The 13760-nt window shown below is 41.9% G+C and overlaps 1 protein-coding gene across 3 annotated transcripts in view; it reads left to right on the forward strand.

Annotated features, from left to right (window-relative positions):
* The window catches only part of LOC308110742 (pleckstrin homology domain-containing family A member 1-like), a 15516-nt gene extending 9543 nt beyond the window's left edge, over positions 1-5973 (forward strand). For 2 of the 3 annotated variants that reach the window (XM_080465251.1, XM_080465250.1), the window contains exon 12: positions 2749-5973. In XM_080465251.1, the coding sequence (XP_080321377.1) occupies positions 2749-3129 (381 nt within the window). In that variant the 3' untranslated portion in view covers positions 3130-5973. Of the gene's footprint in view, positions 1-911; positions 1376-2748 lie in introns of those variants that run through there. The other variant, XM_080465252.1, reaches the window with a different exon arrangement.
* Positions 5974-13760: the final 7787 nt, after the last annotated feature.

Here is a 13760-nt window from a genome sequence, read left to right on the forward strand (position 1 = left end):
AACCTAAATAGTAAGCAGTTTGGTTTAAAAAAAAAAAAAAAAGTTATTTTAATAAAATCAGATTTTTTAATATTATTTATGTATGATCCATTTATTTACTCATGTAAAATAAATTAATTATCTGAATGTAGAAATTGCCTATTTCTTGTACTGTATCATTGCTTTTTTCTACCAGGATGGTGATGGTGATGATGATGATGATGATGATGGTTGCTTCATCACTCTTTCACACGCACTGTTCCTATTTTCTCAGTTTGAAGAGTTTGTGGAGATTCCTGCAGAGAAACGTCTGACTGTTGTTCAGATGTCTCAGTTTCTGTTTGTGAACATTAAAGGGAGAAAATATGAAACTCCAACTCTTCTGATGAGGATTTATAACACACTGTTTTGATCGCTTTCGTCAAGACAGCTAATAAGAACTTTTTATTTATAAATTTTTTGCTTCATTAATATTTTATATTTCATTCAATGTTATGTTTTTCTTTATTTCTTATGTATTCAATTAGATTTCTTTCCTATCGTATACTACTTTTGCTGTTGATATTGTTTTTATTTAATTTATGTAGTTATCAATTCGTCAATTTGATTATTAATTCACTTTTCTATTTTTTTACTTTGTTTTTATTCCCATTTCTTAAATCTTTCAGTATTTTTGCATCTTTTTCTCAGCTTCTTTATCTCTTCACTTGGTTCTTGATTCATGTCCCACTCAGTTATTTATCATTTTTCCTTTTTTATTGATTGATTTTTTACTTTTTTATTCATCTATGACAATTTCTTTCTTTTTTCAATAACTATTATTTATTCGTTTAATTCGAGGATGTAATGAGCAACTGTGCACGCATATGTGTGTGTGTGTGTGGTCTTCCTCTGCAGTGTGTAACTCAGCTGTGGTATAAACTTATTTTCAGATCCGTCAGGCCAGAAGGTTGTCCAGCCCGTGTATACAGAGGTACTTCTGCCCTGGTCAATGCAGCATGTATGTCACCCCGCCCCCCCATACCATCCCACCCCACCCGCCCTCATGTAGCCCCCTTCACCCACCCCCTGAACCCCTCTCCACCACCTCTGGCCCAGACACACACAGTGTGTGTTCTCAGAGTGTCGGGTGGATTCAGAGTGTGTAGAAGTGAGGGGAGGCCGTCCGAGGCCAGACGACTCCTTTCGGCTCCTAATCCTTCATAATCTTCATCAGAGTCATCCTTTTGTCCACTGACCGTTCTCCCTTCATTTTCATCTCCGTCTCAACGTCGCTCTGTTCAGTTTTCTATGTTTCTCGTGAGTTGCTAGTTCTAGTTGCTAGACCACAACAGCTCTTAAGATTATAATAATAGAGATGTAATTCATAGAGGGCCTATAAAAAAAACCGATGCACAAAATTCATTTATTTATTACTTTCTTATTAACTCAATTGTCATTTTTATTGCATTCTTCTTTCTTTATTGCTTTAATTCCTATATTTCTTTTCTTTTCTTTTTTCTTTTCAACATTTTTTTTCTTAATTTTTTGCTTTCTCTATCAGTTTTTGAAAATAATTTTAGGATTTTAATTAATTTCTTCATGAATTTGTATCTTTATTTTAAATTTTTCTTGTTAATTTCCTTTTTCCTTCATTTATTTGAATTTTCAGATTTTTGGGGTTCATTTCTTTGTGTATTTGTTGATTACGTTTGGTGTACAAAACTATATTCATACGTTTTAATTATCTTTTTTTGATTAGTTTTCTATTTATTTATTTATTATTAATAGTGTATTTTTTGCTATTTTCATTTAGTAATTTAAGCCACAGTTTGATCCTCAGTCCCTCCTCTCTGCATCAAACGTCTACTTTCGGCTCTCGTTCATCATCTCTGACCTGCTTTTGTGTGTGTGTGTGTGTGTGTGTGTGTGTGTGTGTGTGTGTGTGTGTGTGTGTGTGTGTGTGTGTGTGTGTGTGTGTGTGTGTGTGTGTGTGTGTGTGTGTGTGTGTGTGTGTGTGTGTGTGTGTGTGTGTGTGTGTGTGTGTGTGTGTGTGTGTGTCTGTGTCTGTGTCTGTGTCTGTGTGTGTGTGTTCCAGCGAGTGAGGTGGGCCCTTCCCAAAATGAACCCCGCTTCCTGCCCCTCCTCCTACTGCCTTATCGACCAATCACCAGCCCCGTTGTTTCCTGCTGCTTCTTCCTGTTTCCCGCTGGTGATCCTTCATTTTTCCTGCTGAAGCTTCCTGTTTCCCACTGCCACTTCCTGCTACTTTTTCCTGTTTCCCCCTGCTGCTGCTTCCCGTGTCCTTCTTCTGCTTCCCGCTGGTGCTTCCTTGTCCCTGCTTCCTTTCCTTTGCTGCTTCCTGTTTCCTGCTGCTGCTTGGTGTTCCACAGCGGTGCAGCATCACTTCTTGGTACGTGTCGACTGCATGTAGTCTTTCAGAAACATTAAACTTTCAGTTCCCGTTTTCTTCAGGATGTGACTGATAATTTCACACGGCTGGTTAGTTCGAGCAGAAATCCCAGGCTCGTTTCGTCACAGAGTTTAAGACTTAAGGACATTTATTCAAACTCGCAGAATCTTTTTTCAGCTCTTTAAGTAAACTTCTTTTGAATGAAAGTGATGTCAAACTTGACAAGTTCTACCTGATTAGAGTGAAACAGGAGTGTTTCTCTCTCTATCCATCTGCATCCATCCATCATTCGCCCATCCATCATTCGTCCATCCATCATCCACCGATCCCTCTCAGCCTCTCACTTCCTCTCATTCCTCCTCTCTCCATCTCTCCAGGAGCACAGTGACAACTCCTCCCCTTCCCCAACTTCCTCCTCCATCTTCTACTACCCCCTCGACCCGGAGGCCCCTTCCTCCTCCTGCTCTTCCTCCTCCTGCGGCTCAGCGGGTGCTCAGCCTGACGCTGGACTCGCGCCGCCATCAGGACGACTTCCTGGGCCTCCTCCCGTGGAGGCTGAGCGGCGTGCAGTCTGTGATGGTGCCCCTCCCCTCGGCACGCTCCCGCCTGTCGCTGCAGGAGACCCTGCAGCCTTCAAAGTGACGGAGGAGGAGGATGAGGAGGAGGAGGAGGCATGGAGGGCGCGCAGGGGACTCCACCAGCAGGGGGAGATGAGACGTCCCACCACTAAGCCAGATATGCAGATGACCCTGATGTGAGGAGCAAGGGGAGGAAAGACACACACATCCTGACCGTGCAGTCCCTCTCTGATCTCTGATTGGCAAAGCAAACAGCTGGCCACTCCCACTTCATCAACACACAAGCAGAAACCTTTAAGCACCAGCTCTCCTCCAGATTATAAAAAGTAATTCAGGCCCCTTTTACATGACATTTTCAAGTGAAAACGCAAAACGTTCATTGTTTTGGGGGTTTGTTTACACAACAGCGGTGCTCAGAGCCACTGAAAACTTTTTCTTTCTTTTTTTAAACTGCTTTTTGAAAACGTTTCGTCGCAACTTTTCTAAAATGCTGCTATTGCGCACGCCAATTTCATTGTCCGGAGCCATTGTCAATGTTTATAAGCGTTTTGTTTGCTGTGCGCATTTGTGTGTGGTTTTAGTACAAAAACCAACACAACAACCCCCACTAGTGGCCCTGCAAGAAAACTACATCGTTTCCTACATTACTCCCTTTTCTGTGAAAACTGTGCATCATTTTCAAAACCTTGCTGTGTAAACGCGAAACCTTTTTAAAAACAAAATGCTTTTTCACTTGAAACATTGTCGCGTAAACATCACACACACAAAATACAGAAATATCTTTGAAAATGTTCAGCAGAATGTTAGCAGGATAATAATTTGGGTGGGAAATAATAATGGGAAAAAAATCCAATAAATTATGGGAGAAAAACTCAGAAAATGCACATTTTTAAAACTAAACTTTTTATCATAACAAATTCTAAGCTATAAAAGTCATTATGTTGTGTGACAGGTGCAACAGTCACACGCTGTATAGAAAGACTTTCAACATGTTGCAAACTAACCAGCATCCGTCCAGTTATTAGTGGTTCCTAAAGTAAAGCTGACAACCTCTGGATCCTCGGGTGTCCTCCTGAAAGGGTCCAGACGTCCTGAAACCATCCCGGGAACATTTCTTCTTGGATGTTCTCTCTCCTTCACTTTTGTCTTCCTCTGTGTTTGTTGGTAAACATTTTGATCTGTCAGAGAAACGTAGGTGTTTATGGTCTGTGTGGGAAACAAACCAAAGTTTCAGAGTATACTTCATGGTTCCGTGGTGAACTGGCCATGAACGAGGACCGACGGATCCACATTGTTTAAAAGACGGTCCTGTCAAGCAGGTGTTGCGGAGCACTGAAGTCCAAATTCACTCAGACTCACTTTAAAATCATTTGGGAGTTGCTTCACTCAGGAATTCAAATGCAGTTTTGTTACTCGTGGTTAGAAATGTCGCTTTTTGAAGCTTTTAGAGAAAAATGCGACTTTGAAATGCATTAAAATAGCATTTTGTTTGCTTGAGTGTGTGTTGAGACTGTTATAAAAAAGTAATACTTGAATATATTTACTAGTTACTGAATTCAAAAGTCGTGGAGTTACTTTATACTTTAAATTAGTTAATTGAGAGAGTGGCACCTGTATTCCGCCAATAGTTTTGAAGGTTGATGCTAAGGCTACGCACAACCGGACGTCTTTCGTGTCGCGTCAGGAGGACGGAGTTCGGGATTAATGAGGCGCACATCTTCCAGTAAATTGGAGTTTGTTGAAATAGTACCATCTGGAACTTTTTCAACAGCCCAATTTGCTAATCCTGAAGATAGCTAGTCTATGGCCCTGTTAACACAACGTTTTCGAGTGAAAACGGAAAACTTTTGTTGCGTTTACACAGACGGCAATGGAGGTCAGAGCCACTGAAAACTGAAAATGTATGCTTTCTCCGTGTAAATGTGAGGGAAACGCAACTTTTTGAAAGCACTCCCATCTCTGTGGGAAATGCAGCATATCAAATACGCTCGGGGGGGGGGGGTAAATGGACATGGTTTTCAAAATGTTGCTGTGGAAACATGTACGTTTTCGGAAACGGAAACTCGAAAATTATGCTTTCCACTTTAACCGGCGTGTAAACGAGGTCTATGAGGGTTTAATAAACACAGTTACATTATGTTTCCAGCTCATTACTAACTTTGTGAAAGTAACTGAGATTTGATACCTGATTACAGCTGACTACTTAGGAAAATTTCTTTCTCCTGCTTTCCTCTAAATAGTCTCCCAACAGTCTACCAGCCTGAGACAGAGAATCTAACCATCTTAATGCTAATGCTAATCATAGCTGTTGTGGATACAGGCTAACGCTATTTATAGTTTTAGAAATGTGTCATGAATTTGTTGTTTAAAGGCAGTAAGCATGTACTCAGTGGAACATGAATCAGGACAATCGCTCTGGCTAATGCTAATGCTAATAGCCACCTCAGGGAAAAGGGACAGAGAGACAGCAGCTCCGAAAACATTCATAATTGCAAACTCGTCATCAATTTCTTTGCAATAATGAAACGACAACACATCCTGTACCTTTAAAGACTAATTCACTGTGCGAGCCTGCAGAGATTCTGTGCTTCAGTGCTTCACACGAGTCTTTATGGGATGAAAAATGACTCAAAGTGGCCGGGTTTGTTTTATTATTTGTAAGTTTCGGGGACTCGTGAAGCCAAACTCTTGATGTGTAAATGTTTTTGTTTTTTTGGTGTTCTTTTTATTGCACTCTCCTGGATTCTGGTTGTGGGTGTTTTCTCTCACGTGCTTCTTCTAGTTTTGATTATATTATTTACAGTGCTGAGCAAGTTACATGTATAAATGTTGTTTACTGACTTTTATAAACCCGCATGCGCACACACACACACACACACTCTCTCTCCTGTTGATCCCTGTCAAACACAAGCCGGTTAAAGTGCCTGCATTGTTGTTTTTTAAGAGTTATAAGAAGAAAAAAAGATCTGTTTTGACCCTTTATAGTGTAAATCAAAGACCATGTGCTCTATTTATTAAAGGAAATTTAGCAATAATCTTTCTGGATTCCGGCGTCTTTTCCGAAGCTGTAATGATACTTTAGTCTCTTTTCTGCTCTTTATAGAGAAGCTGTGAACACTTAAATCTCCGGTTTCCTTCCGGCTGAATATCGGTGAAAAATTATAGCCTCTTGAAAGGTTTCTACACTATTAGCGAGGAAGTAACTGAAACCCTGTTTTCAAAAATAGAAAGCCTTCGTACAGTTTTGTTTGTCCGTTTACAGTGACACTGGCGTTCGGAGTCACTGAAAATGCAACTTTTTGCAAACATCGTCTGTCAATACGAATGTCCATATTCGGCAATGTTAAAGGTTCTGTATTATTCCGTTTTTCAACAAGTTTCACAGAGTTGTCAGAGGGTCAACACCATTGTATTCAAAGTGTATTGCCCTAAATCCAGCCTTAGTCCTGAATTTCAGCCAGTCTAAAAAGTCCCTGTAGTGAGCTCTCCTGAAATCAGGCTGTTTCTGTGTCTGTACCTTTAAATGCTAATGAGCAATTCCTGTCCACGCCTACTCCATGTCTGTTTCCTATTAGCGTTTTTGAGGATGAAAAAAGGTACCAGCAGGGAGCGCTCATCTACCTGTGAGAGGGTCAAAATTAGTATCTACTTGCAGAGGGAGTGGTTATTCCCCCACATGACATCATGAAGGGACTGTCTGAGCACACGTTTGCTAAAAAGTGGAGCAAGAAAGTGAGAGAGATGACAGACTTTCTTCACTTCTACGGGTTTCATAAAGGCCGATGGGGACACATATTCCTATTAGAAAACCATTAGAAAGTCAATTTTGTAAAACGTGTGACCTTTAATGTTTATAGCGTATTGTTCTCTGTGGCATATGTAGTGTGCTTTTATTTCCCAAAAAACAATTGACGACCCTCCTGACTGATGGTTGGCAGTTGGAAGAAGTTTCCTTCATTCTTCATGCTGTGGTCTCACCAGGCGGAGGCGCTCCAGGTGAACTCTTCTGCTCTGGATTCCTGCTGCAGATCATCAGAACCAGGACACCCTGAAGACGTCTGAGCTGACTGAAACAACCTGTGGACTGTTGCTGAAAGATAAGAAATCTAACTGAAGCGTATTCTGTTTTTATAAACAAGTTCACGTTTCTGGATTTCTGCCGGCTGAGTGAAACCAAAGGTTCTAATTATCCAAGTCATCCAAGTTTATGAGCAAAATAACCCGAGCGCAAAGTCTGGCACATGGTACGTATTACCTTAACTTTTGCACAAGTTAGTAAAGCCGAAGTTTCATCAGGTATAACATTTTAATCCAACTGTTTTCACAGATGACATTTTGTGAGAGGATTCAAAGCTTTCCCTCCAACTTTTTGTTAGAGCCTGCACTCAAAGCTGCTCATACCGAAACATGTGGTCATTTCGAAATTGCATAATCTAAGTTAAACAAACGGAAAAACAGGCCGAACAAACCGAATGTAAACATCAGAAAACATTCATTGGACGTGAGTGGAGATGCACAGGATGCCTGGATTTAAACACCGGCTTCCTCATTGCGTAACATCTGCTCTCCTCCAGCTGTTGCCTTCAGCTCGGGTAGAAAAGCCACAGCAATATTTCCAAATCACTTTATCGAGTGGTGGAACTCCCCTGAAAGACCCTTGCTGATTTATTCCCGAGAGGAACTCGCACACGGCGAGGAGACTGAGCAGACGTAAATCTGTTGTTTGCTTCTCCGTTCTGTGAGTTTGTTTGTCTCATATTTTGACATGTTCTCATGAAATGTGTCTCTGTAGGGTTAACTCCTTCTCTGTCCTCTGTCCTCGGTCCTCTGACACTAGCGCCCCCTACAGTAATCAACAGAGCTTCCACGTTTTGAGGGGCGGCAGGCTGAAGGGGGGGCAACACCAAAGCGAGTGAATCCAGACTAAAATAAATTTGTCGTATTGTGAGGTTTTATTTGGAAACGCTGAGCTGACATCACGTTGTGTGTTTCCACTGCGACCATAAAAAAGAAAAGCTTTGTGTCCCCTCTTATGAGCCAACATCCCCCGCCGTAACTTCTTCGTTGTTTTACAGCCATTTCGGGCCGTTTTTGTGGGAGTTAAGCACGGAGGCTTTTAGGACCAAATCAAAGGTTAATGAGAGCCGAGTTCAGCTCAGGTCGGCTCAGATCCATCCAGAAACCACAGAGCAGCGTCATCCAGGAGCCCTTTGGAGCGAGATGCTTCGGTTCCTGTCAGCTCGTCTCGGTTTCCCTGTACTGAAAGAAAAAAAACAACCCACAGAAGAGTACAGATGCCTTACTGTTATTGGCATTGTCACTTTAAATCACTTTATTTGTGTTATTCACTCCCCGATCTGTAAACATGGTGCAGTTTGAAGCCGGGGGAGTTTAATGGAATATTACAGTATCCCAACACAATAAAGAAGCTGAACGAGAAAATATCAGTATTCCTGCTCGAGAAGTCCCCAATTGATTCAAGATGGAGCAGTGAGAGTTCTGGAGAGATCCCCTCACTCCCATATTAGCTTCTCTTTGTCGGCTTCCTGTATAATATCGAATACAAATGAACTTATAGAGCTCTTAACAACCAGACTCCATCATATCTTACAGTAAATGGGGCTTTTCCACTGGTACCTACTCGGCTCACCTTGCCTCGGTTTTTAGGCTTTTCCATTACATCTTAGCACCTGATACCAGTTACTTTTCTAGAACCTCCTGGACCGCGGTTCCAAGCGAGCTGAGTCCAGACGAGAACGTGACGTTGGCAGAGACAGGGCGTGACATCGCTGGATGGGTATGGGGAGCGACTCGTTCATAAGCGTTAACAACGTTAAGAACAGAGATGGACGCACAGAAATCGACCGGTGGAGCAACGACCAGGCGCAGACCTTTCTTTGTCTGGTGACTGACGAGAGGATAGAAAGTGTTGTTGGCTTACCGGAGGTTCCTAGGTTTTCTAAAAGTAGAACGGGAAGCAGAGATTTCAGCTATCAGGCTCCTCTCATGCGGAATCAGCTCCGAGTTTCAGTTAAGGAGGTTGACATGGTCTGAGTGTTATCAAAAAGTAGTGTTTTCACTTTTTGTACACGTGGCCTAAAATGATAAAAAAATTTTACAATCAGTTAGTAGAGTGACCCAGGATCGGGGTGGTCCACCTCCTGGTCCATCTGCTTCACCTCGTCCTGATCTGAAACAGAAGGTTCCTCGTTGATTGTGAAGCTCTCCGCTGAACTCAGCCTCGCGGCTCCGAAGCTCTCGGCGCCCATTCATTCCGAGCCAAGATGTGAAACCACAAACACAGAAGAAAGTGAAAACAGTGGAGCGGCTCGGACACTGCGGCTTCACCGAGGCGTTCGGGATGGATGGATGGGAGGGAGGGGCGGCGTGAGTCATCTGAGAGACTGACAACACACTCCTACACAAACACACTGGGACGTCCACATGAGCACACTGTGTCCAGGCCCGACAGCTGCAGGCTCTCGCGGGCCAACTCACACACACACACACATGCACACACACACACATGCGCGCTCCGGGTTTCTGGGAAGAGCCGTGCCGAGCGTTTGAACGGCCTCCAGCGCTCTTCACATCATAAACAGGACTGCGAGCCGTCCAAATGGACGACACATTCACCGACTCTGGAGCTTTTCAGCTTTTGTTGCAGCTTTTAAATCTGTTTCAGGTTCTTTGTGACTCATTTTGTGTCCATGACTCACAGTAAACCCTTCAGACGGTTTCGTCTGAACTTCTGTGACAAGGTGGACAGAAGGATGTCATCAAAACAAACATTAAAAAGCTGAAACCTAATTTATTCATTAAATATAATTAGAAACAGAGATTGTTTTTCCTTGTGGGTCGGATGGATGAGAGTGATTATAAACAGTTTTTGGATTTAATGTTCAAATAAATTATGAATGAAAGTCGGTAACATTTTTATTGATTCATCGAACATGATTAGAAACAGATTTCATTCCTTATTTTATACTTGTCTGTTTTATTGGCTATTTAATTTAATACTTTTTAGTTAAATTCATCTGATTTTATGTTTATTTTGTAAATTCAATTTTATTTGAGTTTTATTTGGTTTTAATACAATATTCCACAGTTTTAACATATTTAAATTCTTTTTAACAGGATTTCATCTCAAAAAAATGAAAGACCACAATTAGAGATGCACCGATATCAATACCAGTACCAGGTATCGGATCCGATACTGCACGGAGTACTCATACTCGCGAAAGCTCCCGGATACAACCCGGTGAGTCCTACAAGATGTCATGCGTCAGGAACGTCGCCAAAAGAACCAAGAAATCTTGAGCGAGCCGAAGACAAACTTATTACAAAAACCAGACCTATGCGATCATCAGAAATACATATATCTAATTAAACACAGTGGAGAGGTTTTGCACCACGGAGCCAAACTCTCTCCGCAGTATCATGTAACAGCAAATTGAAATTCGCTGTGTGAACAGAACAATCTCACTCTGCCTGCTCCCCCAGTGTATTAACGATTACATAACTGAGATTAATCAGGATTTTTGAAACTCCACATCCACTCTTGGCTGAGCCCGAGGCTGCTAACTTCTTCCTCATGTTACTGGGGATCTCTTCAAGGATTTCTGGGACTCAGAGACCCCTTGAACTCCTAAAAAAAAAAAAACAGGTGAAAGTCCTTTGAGAGGTAGCAGATTTCTTTTGTAACTCCACGAAGAGTGACTAAACAAATTAAGAGTACACTGTAGCACCACTGAGACCTCATCAGGAATCTACAGAAAATCCTTCAAGACCTTTTGAACTACTTCACTGACCCGTGTCACTCCATTACAGACCCTCGAAAACACTCCAGCGACCACTGACATCATGAACGTGATCCCTTTCATCCCCTGAAGGATCAGTTCAAATCAGTCACTGATCCCCAGATTTAGAAACAGACCATTAGCAAACCTAAAGGGAAACCAGGGCCCTTTTACAAATCAATGAATCGCCTCAAAGTGTCGCTGGAAGCTTTTTCAATCATTTGTTGAGCTTCTTCATGTCCTCCGAATGTCTTGGAGCATCAATGACTGTGTGGAGCGGTGGAACTTCGCATCACATCTCTGTAACCCCTTAAAAAGCTACTGAGCTCTTAAAGAAGCACTGAAACAGTCCTGCAAAGGAAGGTTAGTGCACCTTCAAGGACATGTGGACATCATCAAAGACTGCTGGAAGATCAAACATTTCTGAAAACTCCTGTGAACGTCTAAGAGACCACTCCATCAAAGATTGATCAACCTCCCAGAAACAACTGCAAGCTCCCAAAATAATATTTTCACCAATTCAAGGACTGGAAAGTAAGCAAGTGGTTAGTCAACCCAGAAGGAACTTTTTGAGAGACTGTCTTTGAGGTATTACTGGAAGATTTCTCAAGGATTCATAGAGCTTCTCCACGTTCTCTGATCCTCTTTGAATGTGAACTACCGTATTTTTAGGACTTTAAGTTGCACTTTTTTTCATTGTTTGGCTTGTCCTGCGACTTATAGACAATGTACGACTGAATAACTCGCCTTTCCAGAATAAATGTCTGTTCTCAATCTAGGATTTTGTGGAATAAATTTCCATATAAATGCGTCTTATAGTCCAGAGTGACTTATGTGTCCTTATGTGTTTTTTTTCCATCTACATTGGGAATCCCAAAAGGATTATTAGAGCTTCCTTTAAATGCGAAGATACAAATGAAATCTCCTAAACTGATTATTGGTACACCTTCAAAGAACCTGAGCTCTCACTGAGATTCCATCAAGGATCATTCCTCATGGATCCTGAAAATTTCATTCCATTTATCTAACTTCTTCGGAGCCTGAAGAAGTTTCCTGAAGTATGACTTCATTGAACTTTCAAAATGTATACAAATTGCTCCAATCTTTTCAAAACTGTCCAGAAATCCCTCTTTCAACACTGTCTTTCAAGACTGAAGAACATCTTCAACAACTACTTCAAAACCGTCTCCAGGCCTTTTAATGGACGTGAAATTCACCCTAGACGACAATATGTACCAAGGACCACTTTGAGAGGAACACTGACGAGTCTCTTCACGCATTGTATCAACGGAACCATTTCTCCAACGAGTGAAATTGAGGTCAAGTCCAGTAGAACCCCATAAAAATCCCCAGAATCTGGGTTTGACGGGAACATTGGTTCAGAATTGAAAGACATCATCTATGATTTGTTGGTAATCCTCCCGCGAGGGTTAGCGGGTCCAAGGGGACCACTTCAATCTCATCAAATACCTCGTGGCTCCCATTAAAGTACATGTAACCTCTCAAGCATCCCGTAGAGCTGCCAGACGCACACACATCTTTATCGTATTTAACCGTGTAAGAACGTCTCTATAGTGATGAGGGTGAGAACGGCAACACACACAAACACAGAGACAGGAAGAGGAATGGAGATTTCCTCAGCACTGCAGCTTTTCGTCTGGGCCCGATGGGTTTCAGCCCTGAGGGTTAAAGTCGGGAGATCTGGAACAGAAGACCAGGATGAAGCCTCCCTGCTGGCCTCCAGAGGTGCAAGAGCTCATTACATTACACTCCATGACTTATCGTCAATATTTATGCTATAGTTGCCTTCTTTTTATTGATATTTGATATATAACTGATTTTTGTCAACTGCTATTTCGAAGGTTAAACATGTTTACATTGTTACTTCATAGCAGGGATAGAGTTGTACGTCATAGCCTCCTTTTCGCACCCCATTTATCAACTATTCACTCTATGAATAAGATTTTTTTTGAGGTTTCCAGACGTCACACAAATGCATATACAGATGATTTCTTGGCCAAACAAGGTCACTACACGGACAGAAAATCATAAATGATGAGCGAAAGCACTTTAAAGTCAGTCCCAGGAACATTAATTTCAGTCTTTTTGTCACATTTGTAGGAATGAAAAATGACTCTTGCTTTCAGCCTCGGTCTCTCACGTCTTTTATCATTCGGAATTAAGTGTCACCACCTTCATTCCACAGAAACACACACACACCCTTCAGGGATCAGATTCTGGGTGGGTTTATTTGGCTTCGTCCTGCCTCAGTAATTCAAGACAAGTCTGACCCAAACACAACAGCAGCAGCTCTGTGCCGGAGGAGTCACAGCAAGAGCTGAATGTTTGTTAATTATGTGTAGATACGTAAATAAAACTACCAACATGCAAACGACAACTATGAGAAATTGAGGCCAGTTAGCAAATGCTAATCACGGCTACTATGGATACAAGCTAATGCTCATGCTAATGCTACACACAGAGGGACATATTTAATGGTGCGGTGAAATGGTAACAGTTGAGAAAACAACAATAATGGTCAAGACCACCTAACCCGAGACCAAGCCAAAACCAAGACCAGAACGTCCCAGAGACCATGACAAGCCCAAGGCTTCAGGGTACCAAGACCGAATCAAGACCATGACGTGAAGGGGGCGAGACCAAGTCAAGACCAAAACCAGAGCATCCCAGATACCATGACAAGACTTTATAGGGCCAAGACCAATATCAGACCATTCAAGACCAAGACTATTTCCAACACTGGATGTGATTCACTGACATAGTTTTCTCCGTGTAGGGAGGTTTATTGTTGAGCAGAACATCTGGATGCAGGATGAGCTCGGATATGAGTTAAACTCTGCAGTAACTTTCCCCTTATGTTCTAAAACAGGCGTTTCCACAACAAAGAAACAGATGAACTAGTCCAACACAGCTGGCTGCAGTGCATTAAGGTTCCATTACTTCCCGTGAAAGTCAAACAATGACATAACAATCACGTTACGTCACATAAGT

This window comes from Lipophrys pholis, assembly GCF_963383615.2.
Source record: "Lipophrys pholis genome assembly, chromosome: 1".
Lineage (NCBI taxonomy): Eukaryota > Metazoa > Chordata > Actinopteri > Blenniiformes > Blenniidae > Lipophrys > Lipophrys pholis.